General features: G+C 47.7%; 1 protein-coding gene across 1 annotated transcript; it reads right to left on the bottom strand.

Annotated features, from left to right (window-relative positions):
- Window positions 1-2011: 2011 nt before the first annotated feature.
- On the bottom strand, window positions 2012-12843 carry Lmo2 (LIM domain only 2). Its single transcript, XM_010612619.3, has 3 exons — window positions 12450-12843; window positions 8927-9142; window positions 2012-3006 (listed from the first exon to the last, which is right to left on the bottom strand). Exons 1-3 carry the CDS (start codon window positions 12584-12586, stop codon window positions 2787-2789), a joined length of 573 nt encoding a protein of 190 aa, XP_010610921.1. The 5' UTR covers window positions 12587-12843; the 3' UTR covers window positions 2012-2786.
- Between the last annotated feature and the right edge of the window lie 135 nt (window positions 12844-12978).

Raw genomic sequence — 12978 nt, 5'->3', positions numbered from 1 at the left:
CATAGTAGGCTGTCCTGTGGATTCCAGGAGTTAACAAAGAGCCTGGGAATGTGCCTGGCACACATGGAGTGCTGTGTGAATGTTTAGTAAGTGAAATCTGGTCATTGCCATTCAAATCCAAGACTTGAGATGCCAAAGCTCTGAATTACTGCTCTATTTTAACTTTGTAAGGGTCTAAGTCATGATTCTATTAGAGGCAGAAAAAAAAAAGGAAGCTGGTTCAGAGCAAAATCTTCCAGAAAACTCTTAGGTCAAAGAATGGACCAGGGAAGGAAGTTGGTACCCTATTCTCAAGACAGAGTCTAAGTCACATGGTGACACCTTCAGAACTACCAGGGCAAACTTGGGCTGCTGGTCCCTCTCAAAATCTCTTTTCATCTTTCCTCTTGAGTCAGTTGTGGATTAGACATTTGGACTCCTGGGGGCGGGTCTGGCTACAAAAATTCTGCCTGTACATCCATATTTTGCAAGATGGCACCATTAACAAATGGCAAGTATCAACGATTGCTTTGTCTAGAATTGGTGAAGGCATGGATTGATTTCTTGAATCTTGCCCATACCATATTACAGTGGGGATTGGGAATAATGTTTACATGCCCAAGGCCAGGATCATTTTATTTTTACTTAACATGGTGTGTAACTGCATAGCTGAAGTGTATTATTATTAATGTTGATGCAGTTAAAAGTGGTGGATGGAAGTGTGATCATTCTGGCAGATAAGGCCCAAGACAACTGTTAGTTGAGATATAAGGATGTGTGAATGTTGATACTTAATCAAGCATGGGAAATACCACAATCATAAAGAACATGTGAATGTTTTCAGTTTAGGGCCCATGAGCAAACAGTGCTTGTCTACATGTTGAAGAATTAGTGATTAACCTTTTGTCAGACGCTTTTCGAAGAAGGGGTCTTCCTTACTAGGGCAGGATTTAAAACCACCATCAAGCATAAGTCAGAACCACCCTTGGGGCAGATTAAAACAGATTTTTAAGCCTCACCCATAGAGTTCTGGATTGAGTGTGTTGGAGATGGGACCCCTAAATCTATGTTTCTAGCAAGTTGCCAGGTGACGCTAATACTGCTGGCTCCATGACCGCAGTTTGAGAACCACTGAGTGAGAACAAATCTCCCCCTGACCTGCAGAACCTTGCCGCCACCTGGGCTGGGATACAACAGAATGGGATTTGTTTTAAGTAGGCCACCACTTTTAGCATTTGTCAGGCCAAGAGAGAGATCACTTCATTATTTCTCCTCTGGAAGAAACAAAAAAAAAAAAGGAAAAAGGTCTTAGTGGTGGAGACTTGAGCGAACTCTCATAGTTAATTCACTGCAGCCTTAACTGCATGTTTCTGACATCTTGATAATTAAACACATTTAGACTTCTTGGCGGTTGCCAATATTTTAATGAAATAATTTAAAAGTACTGTACACCCTTCCTGGAGGTCAGTCCTTGGTGTGACCGCCTGATCGGAGGGCGACCAGCAGATGGCGCTCTTAGTCAGTTCAAGGGCGGCGGCAGGGACAGGGTGAAGGAAACCGCGTAAGTAAAGGTGCCAGCTTTAAATCCTCAAAAGTAAGGTCCTCTTAACCACTTGTCATAAAATACCCTGAGACACACGTCTTGGAAAATCGATGTGTCAAACTCAGCATCTTTGCCACATTTCACACTAGGTAATTACCTCGTCTCCCAAAGGGAATCTGTTTTATGCATTTGTGGGCTTTCTAGGTTACAAGTTTCCCAAAGGCAATGATCTTGCTGCCTCCTGCTCTCTTTACACAATGCCGAAGTGAAACGTACATTTTACAATAACAATTTAATTATTCTACATCCCTCTGAGCTAAGTGATGACCTGTTATATAATTGCTAGTAATATAGAAACCTATATAAACCCTTGCAGTAAATGGAAGCTTCTATTTGACCTAGAAGTAAATTGCTTATTTACTTTTCTTTTACAATAGAAAAGCAAACCATTTCCCCACTGTCATCATCAAAGAAACAGCACTGCATTTTAGTCAGTTGTTTTTATTAAGTCTGCAGAGGTGGTTTTTTTTTTTTTACTACACACAACAAATACTTTGATATAATCTAAGATAATAAAATAGCTGAACAACTTTGATTTCTTAGATTTACATTCGTATAGAAACCATCTGGAACTCCTCACCTCAAAACTAAGGTGTCTAAAAACAACGATTCCCCAGCATTGCTTTAAATAACTGTTCGGTTAAGAGTCGTGGTTTTCATTCCCAACTGAAATGTGTCTCTGTGCAGTTGCTCTGGGGCCCCAAGCTTAAGGCCTTGGGAAGATGGCCAAGAGAAGAGGGAGGAGGGCCGCTCGCCTGCCCGCCCCTCCCTTGCGTAACAGACAGTGACCGGAACAGAGTTGTTACAGGAGCCAGGAAGAAATCGATTGCGTGCCTCTAGTTTGCAAGCCTCAAAAATCCTAAGAAGCTGTCCGTATGCAGCACCTCCCGTTGGTGGATGAGAGAGCCGCCCACGATGGCAGTGCCCATTTGTCCCTAAATGTCCCTTCCTTCCACTACTCATGTCAGTTACTACGGACAGGGGTGACCAGAAGTCCTAAGAGAGCTGGTCCTGCTGTCACACTGAAATCTTGGCCCTTGCGTTATATCCCCCAGAGGCTATGTCTCGGCTCCCCGTACGTCTGCACCATCCCCTCAGAAATGCCTCACCCCACCCACGAATCCCCACAGTGCCTAAGAGTGAAGACGCCGCGAAGACACCGTGCACCAGCGTCTTCAGCGGACACCATCCCGGGGCCTCTGGCCTATATCATCCCATTGATCTTAGTCCACTCGTAGATGTCCTGCTCACACACGATGTCGGAGTTGATGAGCAGGTACCTGTCACCGACACAGAAGTGCTTCTGACAGGCGGCACACTTGAAGCACTCTAGGTGGTACACTTTGTCTTTCACCCGCATGGTCATCTCATAGGCGCGGATCCTCTTGTCGCAGGACGCACACAGACCATCTTGGCCAAAAAGCCTGGGATGAAAAGAAGGAAAAGCTAAGATACAAGGGAAGAGACGAGATGGGAAGAAAAGGTTTGGTCATGGGCTCCAGGGGGGCGAGCAAACATGCAGGGTGCCCGGAAGCCAGGACAAGCTGGACTCCGACACAGGCTGGAGTGTCCTGTCTGTCTTAGAAGGCAGAAGGTGACCAGGATGACACTGTGGCATTTTGTTGGATATGAAGTCTCCTTTTGCTGAGCTTTCTCTGTCTTTAGCAACCATTCCCCACACCTCTAGGCCACCCTGGGTCACGGCTGTGAAGACACTCATCCAAGTGACTTGTGATTAGGGGTTAAATGTAGTGTGTGCGCCCCTGCAGGGGAACTTTCACTGTAGAAGAGGAACTGGAAGAGAGTCCTTGGGGCCCCTTTCAGGGAGAACTGAAGCGTGAAGTGGCACACACCTATGATCCTAGCACTCTGGGAGGCTGAGACAGGAAGATCGCAAGTTCTAGCCCAGCCTGGGCAACACGGTGACTCAGTGAGACTCTGTCTCAAAATTGAAAAAAAAAAAAAAAAGAGCTGGAGATGTAACCAGTTCAATATTCAATACCAAAAAACACACGTGATAAATACCGAATAGTTTCTCTGGTGTGAATAAACTATAATAGTACATAAGATCCTAATGATATAATGGACAATGTGAAATAGGAAGAAAGGGGATAAAGGTGTAGGAAAAGTGGGAAGGGAGGGGAAGGTAATAAGGGAAAAGAAAAAAATACGAGAAAATGAAAAAATGGAAATGAAGTGTTCGTAAATGGGGAGGAGAAGAGAGGGTGAAGGGAGGGCAGGGACAAGGGGGAAAAAATGAGAACCAAGACCTGTCATGTAAAGGTACAAGATCCAATGATGAATGTAACTGTGCTGTATACCTAAAATGTACCAACAAACTCAATGAGGGAAAAAAAAACACATGTGATGCAGGTTTGATCAGGACTACAATAGAAACAGATATCTTTCTAAGGCTCCCAACTCTACCATGCCAACAGCCACCAATTCCACAGGGAGACTGGCCCTGGATTCCCCCTCAAGCACAAAAGCCCAGTTCCTCCTGGCCATTTGCTGGCCAAGAGATGGAGTTCCCAAGCAGTTGTGCCTCAGGGACTGGGGCCAACAGCCTCTCTCCACAATGAGCAGAAGATCTTCACTCACGGTCCTCCCTGCCGTTTGACACAAATCTCCAGGAAACCTCTCTTCCAAAAGGCTAAATCAAGTTTGTCCTTGGCCTTCATGGATTATCCACTTATTTCAAGCAATATTCCGTGTTGGGGCGGGAGATACAACTTTGGTAGAGGTCAGTGCGGTGGTTCTCAGAGTCTGGTCCCCAGAGAGAGCAGTGGTATCAGCATTGCCCAGAACTTGTCAGAAGTACAAATTTGCCATAGGGCATGGCGGTGCGTGCCTGTTATCCCGGCACTCAAAAGGCTGGTGCAGGAGGATCACTGTGGGTTTGAGACCAGCCTGGTCTACACGGTGAGTTCAAGGCCAGCCTGAACTACAGAGTAAACCATGTCTCAAAAAACCTGCTGGAGACACAGGGGATGAGGGTCAGCAGACTGCAAACTAACGACACTGACGCAGGGTTCGTTTGAGAAGGAGCCTGCAGGAGTTCGGTGACACAGGTGCTGGAGCCAGAAGACCCAGCTCTACAGTCCAGGACCAGCCTCGGGTACCTGAGTGCCTGGTCGGGGCAGCAACACATCTCTCTACCTTGACAGCTGTTGCAAGCACTAAACAGGGCAGGTTCGAGTGCTGGTGCTCAAGGACTAAGGCCAGCACCAGCTCTGCACACATCTCGGTGTAACCCCCACCGCCCTGGCCTTCCTACAGGGTCCTCTGCACAACTGGCTGGTAACACAGCACATAAAACCCTTACGACAGAGTTAGGTCAGTGCTTGTTCTTACTGGACGTTCTTAACTGTACAAAATCAGCGGGTCGATCACTTCCTCCTGGGAGACTATAAGAGAGGTGAGGGCAGCTATCAGATTTTGCAACATCTGGGCAGAAAGACTGGGCCGGCTGGAGAAGAGGTGGGCGGCTCTGTGAGTAGAGAGCTGGTGTTAGCACTGGGCCAGCTCATTTCCCTCTGACTCTTGATTTCCACCAGAGGAATCCAAGTGCTTCCCAGCACTGCCCGGGAACAGACTCATCAGCCGGGGAGGACATTTGATCCTACCCCACTCACAGCACATCGGGCAGCTAATGAAGGGAAGGAGACAGCACTGAGATTTGGGAGACAAGTCCGGGTCCCCATCACCTCTAAAACAGCCAGGTGGCCTGAGAAAATGGCATCTCCTCTCTGGGCTTGTGTGGCTTAGGCTGTGAACCAAGAGAACCGGGAGAGAAGCCCACTGAAGGGACTCTGTGATCCTAACAGGAGTGAAAACAAGCAGACCTTGATGCTGAGCTGGAGGCCGGCGCCAAGGGTGAGTGTCTCCCTGAGGTGGGATGTCCCAGAAGCAGACCCTGTGGGCAGATTTGCGCGAGTGATTTATGAAGGATGAAGAAGGGGGAGCTGGGCGGAAGGGGGTGAAGCCAAGTTTCAGTCTCAGCCGGAATCCCGCAGAGAGAGCTTCAGTCAGATGCCCTGGGACCTCGGAGTCGCTAAGTCACGTCTCCAAGTAGCCCTGGCTCCAGGCCAGGCTTGGGGGCTCTGGGACTCCTACGGCCCTGGGGTCTGGTAAGGCCGGACACTTCTGGCGCTAACAGGTGCTGGTTAGATGGGGCAACACGCCTGTAATCCCAGTACTTGGGACTGCCAGGAGTTCAAGGCCAGCCTGAGACACATAGTGAGTTTCAGGCCAACCTGAAGGACAAAGGAAGACCCTGTCTAAAAAAAAAAAAAAAAAAAAAAAGAAGGGCTGGGGATGTAACTCAGTGGTTCCGCCGCCTGCCTCACAAGTGCAAGGACCTGAGATCGATCCCCGGTACCAAAAATAAATAAAAAGGAAAAACCCCCACTGGGGGCCTGGAGATGACGCACCCCAAAACTGGCAACAATAACAAACCAGATCTAAGGAGATCTAGGTTGAGCATCAGCATTAATAGCTAAAGTTAGGTTTCCCAACAATACAACAGTGACCAGAGTTAGGTTCCATATGGGGGCTCATGAATACTGGAGACTAAATATCTGAAGAGGATGGCGACAAGTAAGTCAGCCTCAGGGAATCCTCATGGGGAGAAGTTATTCCAGAGAAGACAAGGACTGGACCCCATGAGGGATTACCGAGTCTCTCCTCTGACTCGCCTTGTTAGAAGACACCACCAGATAGGCTAAGAATGCAAATTTTTAAAGTCCATCGCTGAAGCAAAAAATAATTTTTCTCCTCTGTCAAGAGGCGTCAGGTCTAAAGCTTTCTGCTGCCCATTTTAATAACAATAATACAAATATTAAAGGATGGCTAGGAAGGCTCGCACAAACACAGAGTTAATTAACATGTTTCCTAGGGATGTGGCAGGGAGAAGAATTATTTCATGTCACCAAGACACAAGTTAATTAACACTGGGTTCTCCCAGACTATTTTTTTCCCTCCTTTTTGAAAATGGAAAAGATTAACAAGCCCAGGCAGCACTGGTTTTATTCTTGGATATGATAGAAAACCGTAGAGACAGAGAGAAACCCGGCTCTTTTGACCTTACTGTATCTGCACTCCATTTAATAAGATTCAAATGATTCGACAGGGGTGTAGTCAGGAGCCCAGTGGGAATCATTTACCTGTCTGCTTTCTGACTGATTTGGCAGCCTGGGAGTGAGCAAAACCAGGTCTGTATTTATCCCAGTTCTAGTTTCTTGTGATTTAAAGAAAATAAAAAGGAAATCTACCAAAATTATAATCACGATCCCTGAAAAAGAATCCTACTTACATTTTTCTGAGTCACTAAATCTGCAAGGACTTTATCAAGGAATTTGGGAGAGGAGAAAAAGGGTAAGTAGATAAGCTTCCTGCAGTGTGGAATTTACCTGCAGTTTGGGGGTGTTGCGGGGGTAAAAACCATGTGAAATGCACTGAGGGCAGATTAGGGCAGCAGAGCTGTCCCGGTAGCCAAGCACGATGAAGTCTATGCCAGTTTCTGCGGGCTGGACGGGCCCAGTGTATCAAGGCTGCGTGCTCCAGGGGCCTCTGCCACAGGAAGATGGAGAGGAACTGCAGCTCCACAGCTCAGCAGCTCTGGCCGGGGAGAGCACTGAGCTACCTCGGTGGTGAGTGTGAAACTGTCAGGCAGTGTACCCGGACAATCCTATGGCCCAGTGCAGGGTAGCATCCTCAGCTCCAGCCTCACTTGGACTTGTAAGACTCTCTATTCCATCCTTCCACTCTTCCATCTCGCTGTCCATTAGATTAGAAGGTAATTCATGAGCCTGTCCTCCAGGTAAGTCAGAAAAGCGGCCAGCCTCTACTTGATACTCATGCACCAAGGTACCTCCCGTGTAAAATTCCATGAATCCTCTCATCTCCTTGGAAGTAGACACTGTTACTCTCCCCACTTAACAGACGAAGAACTTGAGGCTCATGGAGGTTAAATAACTTGCTCAAGATCAAAGAGCTACGAAGCAACAGTGTGGAGACTTAGCCTCCTCCTGCCTCCAGGGCTCCTGCCTTTCTGTCCACTGAACACCACCTTCCTACTATGACAGTCAATGCCTGGAGCTCCATGGCAAGAAAATGCTTTCTAATTTTATATTTCTCATCACGTATTATTGGACTAACACAATATAATACACACACACACACACACACACACACATATAGTTTTTTTGTTTGTTTGTTTGTTTTTTGTTTTTTGAGACAGGGTCTTGCTTTGTAGTTGAGACTGACCTGGAACTCACGATGTAGCCCAGGCTGGTCTTAAAATCACAGCGATCCTCCTGCCTCGGCCTCCCAAGTGCTGGGATTACAGGCATGCACCACCACGCCCGGCTCTAACACAATATAATATTTATAACCTATGGTATCTATGTTTTTGGGGAGTAGCATGGGACACCGAACCCAGAGAAATCATTGAGCTACAGACCTTTTAATTTTGAGACCCAGTCTTGCTCTGCCACAGCCCCCCAAACAGCTGGGAGTACAGACATGTGCCACTGTACCTGGCTACATACAAGGGGTGATCAAAATACATGTAACATTTACACTGTAAAACTTCATCACAGTAAAAGGCGCATTATCATGAATTCCCCTCAAAATACTCTCCCCTCACTTCAAACAAATTACCCCACCCTTGTTGCCCCTTTCTGAAGCGGTTCTGGTCCTCTTTTGTGACTTTCTGTGGCTGTCTCGATGTCCTGAACGGACTCCAAGCATCTACAGCAATTTCTGTGAAATAAAAATATTGCGGTGTGTCCTTGTCCACCTCTTACACCAGATCTGGCACAGTACAGCTTCTGGCCCTTCCTCAAAGATGAAATGACCCTGAAGATAAATGTTTTTGAATCAACTCAGGACTTGGAGGCAGCCAGGCCAGGACAACTGAAGACAGTCATGAAAACAGACGCGCCGAACTCCTTCAGAAAGTGGCAACAGTGATGGGAGAAGTGAGTTTGGAGTGAGAGGGGCAATGTGGCTCTTACTGTAATACTTTTTCCTAATTTAAATATTCACCATATTTTAAGTCACACCTCACATGTCTTGAAGCATTTCAGTGAGTTCCTAAGAATATACTCCAAACAAAACATTCCCAGATACTGTGATTCTCTCTGTACCCCCCAGCCCACCACTATTCGGACTTCGTTTATCCTCCTTACTTTAGAAAAAAATAGGATTTTATCACCCAAGAATGTGTCCCTCACAAGAGGATCTCAGCAGGAGGAAGAGCCACGGTGTAGCTGACTCTCCTCTGAGGCTGGGGACCACACACCCAGACCCAGAAGTCACCCAGGAGTGTGGGGCAGGTACCTGAGATAGTCCCTCCGGCAGAGCTTCCTGCCCAGCTTGTAGTAGAGGCGCCGGCCCACCTCACCCAGCCGGCACCCACACAGGTCGCAGCTGAGACAGTCCTCGTGCCAGTACTGATCAATGGCCTTCAGGAAGTAGCGGTCCCCGATGTTCTGCTGGCAGCCACCGCATGTCAGCAGGGATGGAGGGATCTGTAGCACCTCATCCACTGGTTCCCTGGGGAGGAGGCCAAGCGTTAGGGACAAGCTCACAGATGTCAGAAATCGCTCTGGGCCAAACAGGGAGCCTCAATCCACCGTCTTTCAGCAACAGAAGGAGACTGGGTGAGACGACACACCCCCGTGGTCAGCTTGCAGAGAACCCTAACCGACCTCGGTTAAGAAAGGTGCGGGCCAGGGATCTAGCTCAGTGGTGTCACCGCCAGCCTAGCAAGCGGAAAGTCCTGAGTTCGATCCCCAGTGCCAAAAAACAAAAACCTGAGACAGGAGTGTGCTAGAGGCCTGCAGGTGGCGCTAGGACCCCACCCACAGCCCAACGCCCAACACCATTGTGGGAACCTCTGGTCTCCCTTCTGCCTTTTCCCACCTCCTCCTCAAACTCCTCTTTCCTCCCAGGCCTCTCTCTTTTTTCTGTACCCACAACCAAAGACACTGGCTAACTCCAGGGGAGGCACTTGAGGCTAAAAGAGGGGCTCGCTGTCAGGACATCTGACTACCCAGAGTGCTGTAAAGTCCCTACTGACTCTTCATGCAGGTCCACCTCAAGCCCTTCCCAATGCACAGAAGAAGCTACAAAAAAAGGAAAAAGTAGCCCAGATTATGTTAGGTTGTTTCTCATTCCAAAGTAAAGCTCCTATTAGGATCTAGTAGGAATTCTCCTTATTTTATTAAACCATAATTCTGCATCCCAACCTTCTTACTGAATTTTTTTGTGGGAAACCCCAGATATTAAGATGACTGCAGTCAAATGATAAAGTACATCAGTTGGCCTTTCCTTTCCCCACATGAAAACTTTTACAACAGCAAAGCTGAAAAAGTTAATGGGGGAGGGGGGTGAGTAGGAAGGGAGCAAAAACAATGATCTTAAAAAGAGTAGAAAACACAGCGATGCAGAAATCTCAATCCAGGCAATGTGGTCATAGTGAGCCAGGATGCATCACAAGGCCACTCAAACAGCCTCTTGTTCCCACTGCTTCACTCAGGGGAAAACACTTGCTGATTTGTACTAATTAACAAATAATTTCTAGACCTTTAGACAAATACAAACATAGTTTTAAAAGATCTGTTTTTTGAGGCCCTTTTCCTAGCAATGGAATTCCCGAAAGGAGTCTCCTCTTGGGCAGCACAGAGCTATAAATACATACCTCCTACTTCTAGGTGGCACTTTTACCAGGTGACCTTGTGTCCACGAAGCACCCATTATACTTAGGGACCATGAGACCCCCAGGAATCCATGTTTTGTATAGTTTTGTTTTGGTACCAGGGATCGAACTTGGGCCCTTGCACTTGTGAGGCAGGCTACAGAACCACTGAGCTAAATCCCCAGCCCCAGGAATCCAGGTTTCAACGAACTCTGACAACTGCAGGCGACTCTATCCAGTAAAGAACCGATACTTAGAATAATTGTAAACCTACGGTTACAGTTGGCATATGAGATTCATCTTCCTTTAGAATGAGGAAGTGTAATGCTCACACCAGTTTGCTGGATGGAAAACACCTGAAATGAGTGAGTAGTTTTTGCTTCTGTGGATGACACATAAGAACTTCCAGCCTTCCGTCTGAAAAATAACTGATACCCCTGGCCCGTCCACGGGTATCAATCCAGGCTGGCTTCTCTTTTCTACAGCCTATGCTTACTCTGGGCTTCCAGAAACACGTGTGCAAGGAATCTCAGCCACCCTGGATGCTCCAACACTGCCGCCGCCAACCAACCGTGAAAAATGAGAATTTACACTTAACTGGTCAAAACCGCCTGGAAAGGAGGCAGCAGGGGCCACCGATTGCATGGCCATCTCTCTATTCGTGAATTCTGACTCTCTTCTGCCTACACTCATCACTTGTATGTACCTAGGCAAGCCTCCAGGCATCTCTGAAGATGGGTTGGAATGACCCCAGTTGGCTTGGAGCAAGCACAGTCAAGCATCTGTGTAGCTGCAGACGTAACGGAAACCAAAGGGAGCCCTGGTGATGGGCCGGGACAAGGCAGAGAAAGACCCAGATGGGACAATGGCACCACCTATCTTTTTGCTGTAAATGATAATACCGCATCATCTTAGGTAGACAGTCCAAGACAATGAATGAGTAGGATCCACCTTCAAATTACTATGTGACACTTCCCCAGAGCCTATCCTAAATATTACACTGGAGTACCACTTGGATCCGCCTGGCTTTCCGGGATCATTTCCTGACAATTTCTGGGGTGGGGTGCGGCAGCAATGTCTCACCCAGCTTGTCGCCCTTCAATTAAAAACCTGCCTTCGGGGGAACATAACGGAAGGAAAGAGGGCCCCAAGATCCTCCCATGTGAGCTTCCCACTGTGCTATGAAGTTAGGATGCTTCGGTTCTCTAACCTCAGGGGAAAAGCACAAACTTTGGAAAGGAGCAAACTACCTGTAGGAGACCAAACCGTCCAGATTTACCTTCTCATAAAAGGATTTGGGGCTAAGCACTGCCAATGGAAAAGTCAGTAAGACACCAATCCATTCCACCGTTCACATACAGTATTGCTACGGTCTAGCTTGATCTCGAAAAATTCAGAGCTCAGTTGTCATTCTAGGACTATAAAAAAGTTAACTATGCATTACATCCATTGTTTGCAAGGCCTTCTACTTTTTTTTTTTTAAGGGAATGTTATTTTTCTCCTGAGAATTTGTTTAAGGAAACTGGGTCTTTGTTACAAGTCTTGCTCCTTGTGTAGCTGGAGTCTTAACCTTCAAGACGGAAGAGTGATGTTTATATTCTCATTGGATCCTGGTACTTCCTGTGCTTTATGGGAACCTGCTGAGTTTTTATGCTGGTAGCAGAGGGTAAAACCCAGGTAAATAAACACCACAGAAGGCTGAAATTAGGAAGGGTGGCTCTTCAAGCCGGAAAGCACAGTTCTTCTAAAGCAGGGAAAAGAAAAAATACAACAAATGCCTCTTAAAAGCACAAATGGACAAGACATTAACTAGCTCCTTTGGTCTTGTGTAACAAGTCCCTTCAAAGGATTAGATGGAGACTTCAAAGGAATAAAAATTCAAAACCAGACTGCTAATAACTCTTAAAAGGGCATTTGCATTGATGGGGGAAATGATATCTTAAACACCCCCTTGCTCCCCAAGTTAAAACTACAGAATGGACAGGAGGTATACTGGGAATAGGTCATGCTCATTCCAAAGCCGTGCAGGGTTCAGAAATAGATGCAGCGTACACTCATTAGAAAGCTCTGGTTCCCTGATCCAAACCTTTTTGAGAGTATAACAAAAGCTATGATATTTTGCTCCCTAGAAAAATACACCTATTCACAAAATATTGCACTAACTTTTCAGGCTCACAGGCCTCCCTCGGTGGACGCTGAGGAGGAAGAGTCCAGGTGCCCAGACTGACTCCGGACTCGCGGCTCAGGAAGTCTCCCGAGGCCGGGGCGAGCTCCGAGGTGCGCGGGCAGAGCCCCCTCATCTGCCCGTTACCCGCGCTGCTACAGCCGCTCCACCTGCGGACCAGTAAGGAGGTCGTCGGGGATTCCGGAGGCCTCCACTTGGAATATCCCCCTTCGCAAGACCAAACGGACAAAGAGAAGGAGCGAGAGGAGAGAGGGAAGCCCACTGGAGCCTTGAACGCGCCCCGGATGCACCTGCGCGCCTGCAAGCGCCGCGGTGCCAGCTCCAGTGCAAACTTTCTGGCCGAGCCGGTTTCGGGGACTGTCCCTCGTAGCCCGGAGGGGCCCCAGAGGCACCGCGCAGACCTCTATTCCTACCGCCCACAGCCCTATCTCCTTCTAGGGCCCACAGAGTCACCTGCGAGGACAGGGGAGCCCCTCGCAGGCGAGGAGGAGGGGGCCGCGGGCGCGC

Source organism: Fukomys damarensis, unplaced genomic scaffold (assembly GCF_012274545.1).
Source record: "Fukomys damarensis isolate Sample0158 unplaced genomic scaffold, DMR_v1.0_HiC HiC_scaffold_27, whole genome shotgun sequence".
Lineage (NCBI taxonomy): Eukaryota > Metazoa > Chordata > Mammalia > Rodentia > Bathyergidae > Fukomys > Fukomys damarensis.
Note: the sequence above shows the minus strand (reverse complement) of the source record. Positions and strands in the feature narration are given on the sequence as shown.